This window comes from Pelodiscus sinensis, chromosome 1 (genome assembly GCF_049634645.1).
Source record: "Pelodiscus sinensis isolate JC-2024 chromosome 1, ASM4963464v1, whole genome shotgun sequence".
Classification (NCBI taxonomy): Eukaryota; Metazoa; Chordata; order Testudines; family Trionychidae; genus Pelodiscus; species Pelodiscus sinensis.
Genome location: NC_134711.1, coordinates 237,228,558 through 237,242,345, shown reverse-complemented (window position 1 = coordinate 237,242,345; position 13,788 = coordinate 237,228,558). Strand labels below are relative to the sequence as shown.

At 44.8% G+C, this 13,788-nt stretch overlaps 2 protein-coding genes across 3 annotated transcripts in view; both read right to left on the bottom strand.

Moving 5' to 3' along the window:
* Positions 1–13,788, bottom strand: part of ADPRHL1 (ADP-ribosylhydrolase like 1) — a 37,147-nt gene that overhangs the window by 23,038 nt on the left and 321 nt on the right. For both annotated transcript variants that reach the window (XM_014581507.3, XM_006138938.4), the window contains exon 2: positions 2,391–2,555. In XM_014581507.3, coding sequence (XP_014436993.2) covers positions 2,391–2,555 — 165 coding nt within the window. The remainder of the gene's footprint in view (positions 1–2,390; positions 2,556–13,788) is intronic.
* LOC142826087 (uncharacterized) lies at positions 6,842–13,787 on the bottom strand. The gene is made up of 2 exons (XM_075918514.1): positions 9,376–13,787; positions 6,842–8,615 (listed from the first exon to the last, which is right to left on the bottom strand). The coding sequence occupies exons 1-2, from the start codon at positions 9,650–9,652 to the stop codon at positions 7,909–7,911; spliced, it is 984 nt and encodes a 327-aa protein (XP_075774629.1). The 5' UTR covers positions 9,653–13,787; the 3' UTR covers positions 6,842–7,908.

Below are 13,788 nucleotides of genomic sequence, written 5' to 3'. Positions count from 1 at the left end.
ACAGCTGAACCATATTTGCTGAAGCCTTAAAAAAATTAATTTCCCCTCCTCAAAAATCTCAACATAAAAATTTCAGCCTGAACAATTAAAGCTTAGTGAGGTTAAGAGTCACTGAAAACAGGGTCTAACAATGGAAAATGTTAGGCAGCATTAACTACAAGTGACACTGCCAGTTCCATCTATAATGCAAGAATAACTTCATCCCTTAATATAATTCAGCTACCTCTGAAACAGAATATGGCCATTGTTTGACAGCGTACAGCAACAGTACACAACAGTTTAGTCGTGACTAGGATGACCGTATCTAGAGGAAGTTGAGCACACAAAATTTATGTTGGCAGTAAGTAGTTACCTACTCTACAGTTTGGTCCAGGACATAGAGGCTGACATAGCAATTTCTGCAAAAATTAGACACTCTAGAATGACCACAAGAAATCAAGAATTTGGATCTAACCTCATCTGAAAGAGTAATCAGATCACCAGACTTTCAGCTCCCCTGGACTCTTCTAATCTCATGAAGAAACTAAGAGCCTTGTGTATAGGGAATCCCTCATCTCAATTAAATTGTGCTCTTGTCTCAAGATTAAAAAAAAATCCTCCCTGAAATATATAGATTGGTATTTCTTACAATAGTTGGCAAAATACAAGATGAAGCAGTGGAGGGCAAAAAACGTAACTGGCTTCAATACCGAGATTGATAAATTTATGGAGGGGATGATATGATGAGATGGCCTACAATGGCATGTAACTGATCCATCTGTGACTGCTAACTGCAAATATCTCCAATGGATGATCATGGAACACTAGATGGGGAAGGCTCTGAGCTACTACAGATAATTCTTTCCCAGCTATCTGGCTTGGAGGTCTTGCCCACATGCTCAGGGTCTAACTGATCACTATATTTCAGGTTGGGAAGGATTTTTTCCCCAGGTCAGATTGGCAGAGACCCTTGAGTTTTTTTACCTTCCTCTGCAGCATGGGGCACACATTACTTTCAGATTTCAACTAGTGTAAATGGTCAGTTTTCTGTAACTTGGCGCTGTTAAACCATTATTTGAGGACTTCAGTAACTCCAACAAAAGTTAGGGATCAATTACCGGAGTGGATGGGCAAGGTCCCATAGTGTGCCATCTGCAGGAGGTAAGGCTAGACCATCATGATAGTCCCTTCTGTCCTTAAAATCTTCTCAGTCTTCATTTTACAGAATTCCAGTTTAAGGCATCCTAAGAACCATACTTCCAGCATGAGAAGAAAGCTGAGAAGTATATAATAACTGTGGGACTCTGTTTTTAGAGAAGGAGATATAGCTTTCTCAGGGCCAGATATGCAGTCTCCCACTGAATTTGAATTTCCTTAAGTTCAGCTTAAAACCAACCAGAACATGCATAGTGCCCATCACAGGGGCATTGCCCAGTCCCTGACACTCAGGAGGAGTATGTGGATCGGAGCTGCCAGGATTACTTTCCTTCCCTCCCAGCAGTCCCTGAACACTGTTCCGAGGAACTGAGCGCACGAGAGAGGAGCCATTCATGCCGAAGTGGGTGGACTGCAGCAGGGCAAAAAAAAACCAACCAACCAAACAAAAACATCAAAAAAAACCCCAATGATGGCATTGCACTGCAGTGTTTTGGATATGATATTGCATCAATATTTGATGCTATTGAGTGGTGTTGATGCAGTGTCATATCACAGTGTTATGTGTCTGGATACAGTACTACATTTTAGTGACTGTGACTGTTTCATTTGACAATAAAGTGACTCTCCAGTTCTTCAAGGTTAAACTGTGTATATGTTACTAAATGTATAGTTTATTTGACCTTGAAGAACTGGAGTGTACAAACTAAATAGTCCTAAAGAACTTCAAATGAGTGTGTGAGAGAGAAGGATGGTAGGCTTATCAGTGAAGAAAAAAATAGTCTTGGGAGTTTTATGCTTTATCTACCTGAATGAAGATAATATACTGTATTAAGATCTCTCTTTTACCCACCAATGAAGAGTCACATTTAAAAGGTTATCTATCTCAACTGCTAGTTCAACAATTTGTCTTTTTCAATGGCACCATTAAAAATATAAAAAAAACTATAGTAACAAAAACAGAAACACTGGAGAAAATATTCCTTAAAATAAACATGAAGTTCAAGGACAAAAATCTGGACCCAGAAGCATGAGGCCAATAATAAAATTTCTTTAACTAGATGGTAAGCAGGCCAGAGTTGATTTATAAAAGTACATAGTGCCCTATAAAATAAATTTCTTGCTCATCACTTGGGATTGGATTGTTACAATACTAATATTGTATTGTGGCAGGAGAAAATAATTAATTTCCAGATATTTCACTTTAACATAAATGTTATTAACAATCAACATATAACAGATAGAAAATACTGTACCCTTTTCATTAAATGGTGTGTGCCAAGCTAGGAGATAGTTATCTGGTTTTAACTGTGAGCAACCTTCAATAGTAGCGGGATCTGGTCGTCTCCCTGGAAGTCTGTCAATAATATCAACATAGCGTTTTACCAACTCACGATACAGGTCTTCTAAACTCCAGTAATCTGTTCAGAATAAGGAATAAAGGACCATTATAAGTGAGCAAAAGAAGAGGGGAATACTGAAAAAGAAAAAAAATTCAATTTTCAAATATTACTATTTTTCATTTCTAATTTATGTGAAGATTTGTTAACATAACATAAATAATACAAACACATTTGTACAAACCATTCAAATGGTTCCAGAGAGGGTACATCTGCATCTGCTTCCAAATTACAATAAATAAGAGCAACATACAAAATCAGAAAGGATATATTTTAATTTCCCTTAGTAACTTTTGCTTCAGGGCCCATTTAGGCCCTCATTGAGCAAGGTACTTAATAAAACATTTGCTTCACTTGCAGGGCATGATAAGTCCCTTTGACTTTAATGTGGCTCTACATGTGCTTAAAGTGATATCCATGCTTTAATACCTTGACAAACTGAGTTTTTTTGTGGATATTAGTCCAGTTCAAGACTAAATTACCGCATTTAAAAAACTACCACTGTTTTTAATTCTACCAATTCATGTGTAATTAAGCACAAGAGCAAATTAGTGTTTTTAAATATAGGTTAGTAATTGTATATTATATCATTCATTATAATTTATTTAGATTTGTAGGCTCTTTAGTACAGGCATGTGTGTCTTCACTGTCCAACACACCTATCTCTTGATCCTCAGTGAGTGTTACCATGATATACATTATGAGGAGAGAAGAATTAATAATAATATTAAGTCTCTATACGTTTTGTAATTTTGTCTGCAAATGATCTTCTGAAACACAGCCATTAACTACATGGCTGCGTCTAGATTGACATGATTTTCCGGAAATGTGTTTAACGGAAAACTTTTCCATTAAAAGCATTTTCGGAAAAGAGCGTCTAGATTGGCACGGATGCTTTTCCGCAAAAGCACTTTTTGTGGAAAAACGTCCGTGCCAATCTCGACGCGCTTTTGCGCAAAAAAGCCCCGATCGCCATTTTCACGATCGGGGCTTTTTTGCGGAAAACAAATCTGAGCTGTCTGCACTGGCCCTTTTGCGCAAAAGTTTTGCGCAAAAGGGACTTTTCCCTGAACGGGAGCAGAATAGTATTTCCGCAAGAAGCACTGATTTCTTACAGTAGGAAGTCAGTGCTTTTGCGGAAATTCAAGCGGCCAGTGTAGACAGCTGGCAAGTTTTTCCGGAAAAGCGGCTGATTTTCCGGAAAAACTGGCCAGTCTAGACACAGCCCATTTGTTTGTTAGTTATTTCTACTGTGATGAAACCTGAAGTCTATACTGAGAGCCTATAGGCATGTCAAATAATACATTGCTTCTTCAATAGGAAGAAGCCCTGTTTTCCAATGCTGTACTGTAAATTTACTTCTGGAAGAACGCTCGTGAAGTGTAGACAGCCGGCAAGTTTTTGCGGAAGAACAGCTGTAGACGTAGCCCTGTAGTCCGCTGCTAGTGTAGACATAGCCCTGTAGTCCGCTGGCTGCTCCCGCCAGTCGGTCAGTCCTGCCAGCTACTCCACGGGCTGCAATGGGTCTGGCTCCCGGCCTACTCCTATAAAAGTTGTCTTCAATGCCAAGCCTCACACTGACCCAGGACATCTCAGGATCACCTCAGTAGCAATTGCTGTCATAATTCCTATACTTGGAGACTCCAAGGGGAAGGTTTTAAGTTGGTATCTCAGCAGTTGAGCCCACTCTTGTTTTGATTCAGCTCTGACACCTGCTTATTTAAATGCTTGTTTGTGTCAGGAAGGAAAAGTCCTGATTGGTTTAAAGGATATCCGTATGGTATGTCCTACTCTTGGTAATATCCTAGGTATCTTGATCCTCATTCCATGAAATAAAGCATGAACTGAAAGCACTCATGGGATTTCCTCACCTTTATTACTGGATAACTTTTTCTCCTTGGAAGTTTGGCCAAATTCATGGGATTCTAGGCTTTAGTTGCGTCAGTGTTAGCTACCATTGGTGCTTGTTATATATCTTTTCGCATGTGTTGTGGCTGGCAAGTTTGCTTCTATGCTCCTGCAAATGGGAAGTCTGACTGCTATAGGAGATGTAGTCTTGAATTGTTTTGAACAAATCGTTTTCTCATCTATGCCTTTGACAGAAGTAATTAATGGGACTTAAATAGCATGCATGTGAATATTGCAACTCTGTGCTTTGCCTTAACAAATGAAGAGTAAAAAAGAATCATGATCTTTTCCCCCGAGAAATGTTACTAGAAGAAAAATCAAGATTTTAGACACCAAAACCAAGCTGTGCATGGACCAACTGAAAAGTAAAGTGCTGATTACTGCTGCAGTGAATAAGAGAAAAAAGGCACTTGTTTACATCCCAGTCTTTATTAAAATCCTGCCTTCCTAATCTCTCTAGGAAAAAAATCACACATCTAGCTTTGTGGGAGAAGATGTGAAAGAGTATAAGAATATGTAATGAAATAACTGATAACAGTTACCATTCTTCATAATTCCCAATTTATGCCTCACTTGCTCTATGTCAGAAACATAGAAAGAATACTTGAATAGCTTGAATTAATTCTGCCATTATAATGGAAAAGCCATTCAACATCAGTACTTGTTTTGTGTCCATTTGATACAAATCCCTCAGCTTTTAGAATCATACTACAAACTGTAGGCCCCATCCTGACAACTGAGTCACATGGCAGCCCCCTTCCACACACGTAGGCTGTGTCTAGACTGGCAAGTTTTTCCGGAAAATCAGCAGCTTTTCCAGAAAAACTTGCCAGCTGTCTACACTGGCCGCTTGAATTTCCGGAAAAGCACTGACGATCTCATGTAAAATCATCAGTGCTTTTCCGGAAATACTATGCTGCTCCCGTTTGGGCAAAAGTCTTTTTCCGAAAGACTTTTGCGCAAAAGGGCCAGTGTAGACAGCATAGTACTGTTTTCCGCAAAAAAGCCCCGATCGCAAAAATGGCGATCGGGGCTTTTTTGCGGAAAAGCGCGTCTAGATTGGCCACCGACGCTTTTCCGCAAAAAGTGCTTTTCCGGAAAAGCATCCTGCCAATCTAGACGCGCTTTTCCGAAAATGCTTTTAACGGAAAACTTTTCCGTTAAAAGCATTTCCGGAAAATCATGCCAGTCTAGATGTAGCCATGGAGATCACTAACATCTTTACAACCCAAAATACATCCATTTTTGTGTTTATATAGTACTGAGAATAATGGGGCACATTCCCAGTTGGTACCATTGGATGCTACCACAAAATAAATAAGAAAACACACACACACACACACACACACACAAAGAGGAAATAATGAAATGATCTTGACATTGCCACAAAGGAACACTATGTCTGTTGTTTTTAACCAATACAGCTAATGTGATTTTTTTTTGTTTTCACTTTTTTGTCTAATCTGTTCCTTAAAACTTCCAGTGATGGAGATTCCACAGTCTCCCTAGGAAATTTGTTCCAGTGCTTAACTACCCTGATAGTTAGGCAGTTTTCCTAAATCTCCCGTGCTGCAATTTGAGCCCATTATCTCTTGTACTCTCCTCAAGTGAACAAGGTGAACAGTGTATCACCCTTCTTTTTATGACAACCTATTTTGTACTTGAAGACTTCTATTGGGTCTCCCCTCAATCTTTTCTTCTCCATACTAAACAAAAACATTTTTTCAATCTTTCTCCAGCATCATGGTTGCTAGACCTTTAATCATTTTTGTTGCTCTACTCTTGACTTTTTCTAATTTGTCTACATCTTTCCCAAAGTGTGGTGCAAAACTAGACATAATATTATAGTTACAGCCTTATCAGTGTTGAGCAGCGGAGAAGAAGTACTTCCATCTTGATTGCAACATTCCTGTTAATACATCCTAATATGATGTTTGGTTTTTTTTGTGTGTGACAATATTACATTGTTGACCCATATTTAGTCTGTGACACTATAATCCCTAGACCTTTTCTGCAGTACTTCATCCTAGGCAATCATTTCCCATTTTGTATTTTGCCCAATTAATTACTCCTTCTTAAGTGTTGTACTTTGTATTTGTCCTAATTGAATTATATTGTAAGCAGGGGCTGAACTGCTGCTTGCTATCAGCCAGCTAAAAGGAGAGAGCTGCCCTGGGGGGTGGGTGTGCCCACTCCAAGGTTACGTCTACACTGGCACCCTTTTCCAGAAATGCTTAAAACGGAACAGTTTTCCGTTATAAGTATTTCTGGAAAAAGCGTGTCTACATTAGCAGGATGCTTTTCCGGAAAAGCACTTTTTCTGGAAAAGCGTCCGTGGCCAATGTAGACGTGCTTTTCCGCAAAAAAGCCCCGATCATCATTTTCGCGATCGGGGCTTTTTGTGGAAAAGATTACTGTGCTGTCTACACTGGCCCTTTTCCAGAACAGTTTTTCTGGAAAAGGACTTTTGCCCGAACGGGAGCAGCATAGTTTTTCCATAAAAACACTGACAATTTTACAGTAGATCGTCATTGCTTTTCTGGAAAAGCAAGCGGCCAGTGTAGACAGCTCACAGCTTATCTGGAAAAGCAGCTGCTTTTCCAGAATAAGTGGCCTAGTGTAGACACAGCCATGGAGTTTGCTTTAGATCTGTCATTAAAGCAAAGGGGGAAAGGGGCAGGGGAGGGGCCATGAAAGGGAGGGTGAGCACACCCCAGGGGCCCATGTATGCACTGTGTCTCATTCCATGCATCCCCTGTGCTCCGATGTGCCCCTCTGCAGGTCGTCCACGCCACCAATGATGTGCTGCTCCAGAGGGTGATCCACCCCTGTGATGTGGACACCACCATTGCTGGCTTCACCTGCCTTGGGTTCCCGAACTGTGGGGGAGCCATAGACGGGACCCACATCCCCATCCGGGCGCCAGAACACCGAACGGCCTGGTTCATAAACTGGAAGGGCTACTGCTCAGTGGTGTTCCAGGTGCTCGTGAACCACCAGGGCCGGTTCCAGGACATTTATGTGGGGTGCTCCAGCCGGGCCCATGACGCTCGCATCTTCAGGCACTCAGACCTGTGCCACAGGCTGGAGGCGGGCACCTATTTCCCCCAGCGGGAATTCACCATTGGGGATGTCAGGATGCCAGTCTGCATCTTGGGAGATGTGGCCTACCCCCTGATGGCCTGGCTGATGCGGCCATATACCGGCCGACTGGACCACAGCCAGGCCACCTTCAACGCCCACCTGGACCGGGCCTGCAATCCCGTGGAGGGCGCCTTTGGGTGTCTGAAGGCACGATTCAGGTGCCTCCTGACCCGCCTGGACATGGGGGTGCAGCACATCCCAGAAGTCCTTCCTCCAAGGGTGGATGGCAGGTGAGGGCCAGGCCTACCAGCAGCCCCAAACGGCTGCCACCCGGCAGACCAATCACCACGGGGTGCGGGTCTGGGAAGCCCTCCAGGTGATGCTAGACCAGGCCCCACAATAAGCCGCCCCTACACCTCTGACCGCAGGGATGCCCCCACTTCCCACTCCCATCACCATCCCTTCCCGCCACCCTTCCCTCACCTCCCAATAAATAAAAGGCACTTGCTTTATATAAGGCACTTTTATTTACACGGGGAAGGGGGTTCACTGTGGGGAGGGAGGAGGTGGGGGCCCTGAACTGGGAGGAGGGGGAAGGAGGGAACCCTGAACTTGGAGGGCCTCTTGGGTGTGAAGGGAGGCCTCTCCCACCCCCATGGATGCGGGGGCGCCTCTGCCCCTCGTGCCGGGTCGAGGCAGGCTGCACCAGAAGGTGCCGATGTTGGGGGGGGGCCACAGGACGGGGCATGGGCACATCAAGGGGTGAAGTGGGGGGAGGACTGAGCACATCAGAGGGGGCAACAGGAGGGGGCCTGGCCATGCTGTGCTGTGGCGCAGGGCCCATGTGCTCCGCAATGGTTCCCAGGAGGGCGTACATGCGGTCACAGCGCTCAATGTACTGGCCCCATACCCGCTCCCGCCACTCCTCGTCAGCACCGATTTTGTTCCTGAGTGAGCACTCCATGTGCTCGATGGCACAGACATGGCGGTGGAGAAGGTGGTGGTAGTCTCGGGTTTGCTGCGATGGACCCTGGATCCTTGGCACTGGTGGGATGGGGCTGGAAGGTCCCTTGCTGGCAGGGGGTCCCACTGCAGGAGAAGCGGAGGAGAGCAACATGGTCAATGAGCCCTGCCCCATGGTGTTCCGGGGCCCCGAGCTCTCCTCCCAGCACGTCACAATGCCTGGGGACAGGTGTGGCTGGCAAGAGGGAATTCCCCTGGGGCAGGGGGAGAGGGGGTCCCACGGTGGCCCAGGAGCCCCCATGGGGCCACATGTGCTTGGGGGGCCTGTTGTGCCTTCCCCAGGGGAAGCTACAGTGTCCCAGAGGTGGCCATGGATGTGTGATATGTGCAGCACCCTTTAGGCTGTGTGGGGTCAGGCCTGCAACCTTGGGGATGGCCTACTCTGGGCCAGACCCCCCACCCCCAGGTCTGGTCGAGCAGAATCCCTGGGGCCCCAGGCGTGGGCTGGGGCTAGCTGCCACTTCTCTGTGTCACTTGGTCTGGCTGCACGTAGGGTTGCCAGATGGTTTCAACAAAAATACCGGACACACTTGACATTACATCACAATCTACATTACATCTTAGTTAGAAAATACCGGTCATTTATATTTTCTCATTTAAATCCTCTCAATTTGTTTCCCGAACAGAAAGCTCAAATACTGGACTGTCCGGTTCAAAACTGCAAGAGGGAATTCCCCTGGGGCAGTGGGAGAGGGGGAGGTTGCACGTGCTGCATGCCTCTGCACAGCATGTGGCCAGGCTGTGCCATGTACTGCTACCTCTCCCCCACCCTGTGGCCTCTCTCCCTGCCCCCAGCACACTTGCGAATGGTAGCCACTGCACTCACCAGACAATCCCTCACCAGCTTCTGAGGATGCCCGGAACACGTCCTGACTGCTGCTGGGATGGGATGGTGGGGTCTGGCTGCTGTCCTCTGCCACCTCCATCTCCTCCTCCTCGTCCGTGGACCGGTCTCCCCCCTCCTCCTCCTCCAGTTCCCTGGGTCGGACCACTGGGGTAGCCACCGCTGTGTCCACCTGGGCTAGCAGGGGACATTCCCATGTCCCCCAGGATGTGTTGCAAGCGGTGATAATGAGGACAGGAAGTGGCTCCACCGCCACCATGCTCGCTGGCCCGCATATAGGTGAGGCGTAGGTCCTTCACCTTGGCCCAGACCTGTTCCAGGGTCCGGGATGGGTGTCCCTGTGCAGCCAGCGCCTGGGCCATCAGGGAGAAGATCTGAGTATTTCTCCTCCTGGACTTGGTGTCCTGAAGGGCCTCCTCCTTTCCCCAGAGGTCCAGGAGGGCATTCACCTCAGCGGTGCTCCAGCATGGAGCCCGCCGTTTGGTGCCCCATGGGCCTGCTGGGTGCTCTGGGGTGGCTCCTCGGTGGGGTCTGAGGGACCTGGCTGAGGCTGGGCAGCTGCCATTGCTCCCCCTGGGTGCTACCCGGGCTGCACGTGGTAAATGGCTGTACTGCGTGCCTGTGCCTTTAAGGGGGGGGGGGAAACTAGGGAGAACCAACGAGTGGTGATTGCCCGTACGGAGTGTCGGAGAGGCCACCTGTGTTTTTGACTGGAGGCCAATTCTTGCGCAAGTACACGTTTGCCGAACGTTCACACTGCCCTCTTGTGCAAGAGTGCCTGCGCAAAAGACCTCACACCTGATAGAAAACAGCGTATCTCTTGCGCAAGGAGCTGTCTCTTATCATGCCATACTGTAAATTTCCTTGTGTAGGAGCGGGTGGGCAGTGTAGACGCTCTGCGGATTCTTGCGCAAGAAGGCTGTACTTGCGCAATAACCCGCCAGTGTAGACATAGCCCATGAGTCTTTTTGCTAGTCAGTGGAAGCTGGAATCCTTTGCCAGTCTAGGAAGTGGCTAAAGAGTTGAAAGCACTAAGAGCTGAAATCACTGGTTTGGTTCACTGCAGTGGCCGCCCGGGACGGGGGCTGCGTTAACCCCTGAAGTGCCCTTCCCCCCGTGGCCCACGGGGCCCTGTATGGCCAGGTGCAGCCCGCCTGGGTGGCCCCAGGGTGTGCACCAGCGGCGGTGGTTGGGCAGCGCATGTGCCGTGCACCTGCCCGCACATCCCGGGGACGGGCTCGCGCACGCGCCGTGCGCCTGGAGGCGGGCCAGTTCTTTAAGTATTCTAGGACAGTGTTTCTCAACCTTTTTTTATAAAGTAAAGTACCCCCCTGTACCTACAATTTTCAGACACACAATTTTTTTTCTATCATTGCAACACATTTGTTTAAACAACTTAATCATAGCCAGACGGGCGATGACATTTTTGGATGTAAAAAGTACAAAAATAATAAAATGCTGTACAACTTAAAACAAAAATTCAGTTTTCTCCAAATTGCAGTTGTGTTGACGTACCCCCCACACTTCTCTCAAGTATCCCCTAAGGGTATTCATACCACTGGCTGAGAAACACTGTTCTAGGATATATTTCATCATGGGGCTCTTCCAACCTAAAAACATCTAATCTGTCTAATTCTTAAATTGTTCTGTCCCTATATTGGTCTCAGATCCTACCTTCTTATTTACACTGATCTTTGCTGCATTAGTAATCGGATCACTGCTAACTTTTTTCATGAAAACTGAAACAAAAAAGGCATTTATTGTCGTGGCTGTGTTTTCTATTGTTGTATTTCTCTTTGAGTACTAGGTCTGCTGTGTTCTTGGTCTTTCTTTTGCTAATGTATTTGTAATTCTTTCCCCCCTTTATGTACCTACCTAGTTTAATCTCATTTTGTCTTTTTCCCATTCTTATTGGCCATCGAGAATCAAAAAATGTCAGCCATATTTGCAGGAGAAGCAGTGTCTAAATGATTTGGGGATCGTGATGGATTATGAGCTGAACATGAGCGCCCAGCATGGGCATCCTGTATCCTAGGCAGGAGAAGGCAAAGCTTTCCCAAACTGCCAGGCATAGCCCTGCCCACACTTCACCCCCAGAATGCCTTCTGTAGGCATACTGAGGCAGAGTGTTGCTGCCCTGGAGCGCTCGGCCTCCTTGGTGCTCCAGGGCCGGGGAGTAGGAGCTGCGCTTCCTCCTTCCACCTTGGTGCTGTGGGGCCCGGGAGGCTTGGGCTATGTGCCCTCCTTTCTCTAGTGCTCTGGGCCAGGGAGGCTGGGATGCATGTCCTCCTCCCTCCCCAGTGCTCCAGGCAAGGAAGACCGGGGTATGCACACGGTCCCCACCACCCCTCTCTTTGGTGGTGGGAGTGTGTATGTATTTGGCATGCTGCCCTGCCTCTTCCCCTCCCCGTGGTGGGGGGCAGGGCCTCAGCAGCCCTACCTTCACTTACTGCCCATTGTGCCCTGTCTGACACTGTGGTAAAAAAGGCTAATATAATCCTTGGAAGCATAAACTGGAGAATCTTGAGTAGGAGTAGAAAGGTTAATTTTACCTCTGTATTTGGCACTGGTACAACAAGTACTGAAATATTGTGTCCTGTTCTGGTGTTCTCACTTCAAGAAGAGCATTGATTAACTTGGAGAGGGTGTATGGAAGAGCCATGAAAATAATTAAAGGATTGGAAAGCATGTTTTATAGTAAGAGACTCAAGGAGCAAATAACTTAGCAAAGAGAAGGTTAAGGAGTTACAGTTTATAAGTACCTAAAAATGGCGAACAAATATTTGATAATGGGCTCTTTCAGTCTAGCAGAGGGAGATAAGACACCAGCCAATGCTGGAAGCTAAAGCTAGACAAATTCAGACTGGAAATAAGGCATAAATGTTTAATAGTGCAGGTAATTAACCATTAGAACAATTTACCCAAAGTTGAGCTGGATTTTCCATCACTGCCAAATTTTAAATCAAGATAGGATGTTTTTTCTGAATGATCTGCTTGAGAAATTATTTTCAGGAAGTTCTCTGGCCTGTGTTATCACCAGAAGGTCACACCAGCTCATCATAATGATTCTTTCTGGACTTTAATTTCTGAATCAGTCATAATGTATCTGTGGTGATTTGTAGTTGTTGTTTTTTAAGAATAGATGTGCTTCTGTTATATTTCAGTAATAACATTTACTATTACACTAAAGCATAGCCAACATGACTACAAGCAGGACTTGTGAGGCCTCGCAGATATCATTTATACTATTGTAGAGCATAAGAAGCAGGAAATGTGATGTGCATTTAATCATTGACCATATTCAGAAATATGTTACTCTGACATCTTGACCTTATCTTTAGTGTATTAGCTATCTCTCAAACCATTGGTTAGACAGTAGCCAAACATGAAGTATCTAACATTCTCTTCAACTGATCTCTAGACACTAAATTTAGAACAGTTCAGCAGCAGGCAGATAAAACATGAAATATGAGCACAAGTAAAATTTCATTTACTAAGACAATACAGACATGTACCTATACATGCTAACATTTAGTTATATATTATTACTTAATGTAAAGGGAAACAGACTAATTTTGAAAGAAAAATTTGCTTGATTTTGAATAAAAAAATCTAGCTAAACACTGTTACTATGTGCTTAGTGATGTGTTTTTGATGATAAGGGCTGGCCAATGTTAAAAACTTTGGCTAATGGGCAGAATGTGGACATAAGAACTATTACAGAAGATTATTACTATTTTAAGAAAAAGTAGAAGTATTTGTCCAAACTTATATAATTTTAGAGGATACATATAAATAGCCATGAGCCATAGCCTTAGTACATTTAAGGTGAAACACAGTCATTTTAAAATTGCTGTCTGTATATCAAAGATGCACATTTTTCTAGCCAGGTTAGTCCTTAATGGATTTAAGATGTCCCAGTGACATCATGATGTTCTGTACAGTATAGTGCATAGAAACTGTGTTAATGATTAGTCTAGATGCATTTTTTCTATGCAAGAGCTTCATTCTTTTAAATAGGTTTATTCCCAGAGGGCAGTATTATTCACTGTGGCTCAGGGCACAGAACATACTTATTTAACCAGCTTTTCATTTGATAGATGCTAAGTGCCCACTGTATTAGTCTTTCATTTTTATTAGCTTTTAACCTTAGAAAAATACAGGCAGACACTCAAAACCTAAGAAATGAAACTTGTTACTTTTTGTGTCAGAATATTACTTTCACCTGGAAGACAAGCTGTGGGCTTATATGTATTATTCATTAAACAGCATCTTTAGAATCTGCATCAATTCTTTCAACCTCACTGTTTCTATATCATTTAGTGCCTATTTTAAGAATGCGAGCACCTCCACAGCTTTGTTTCTTCTCAATATAGGTTTGCTAGTCAGCCGTTA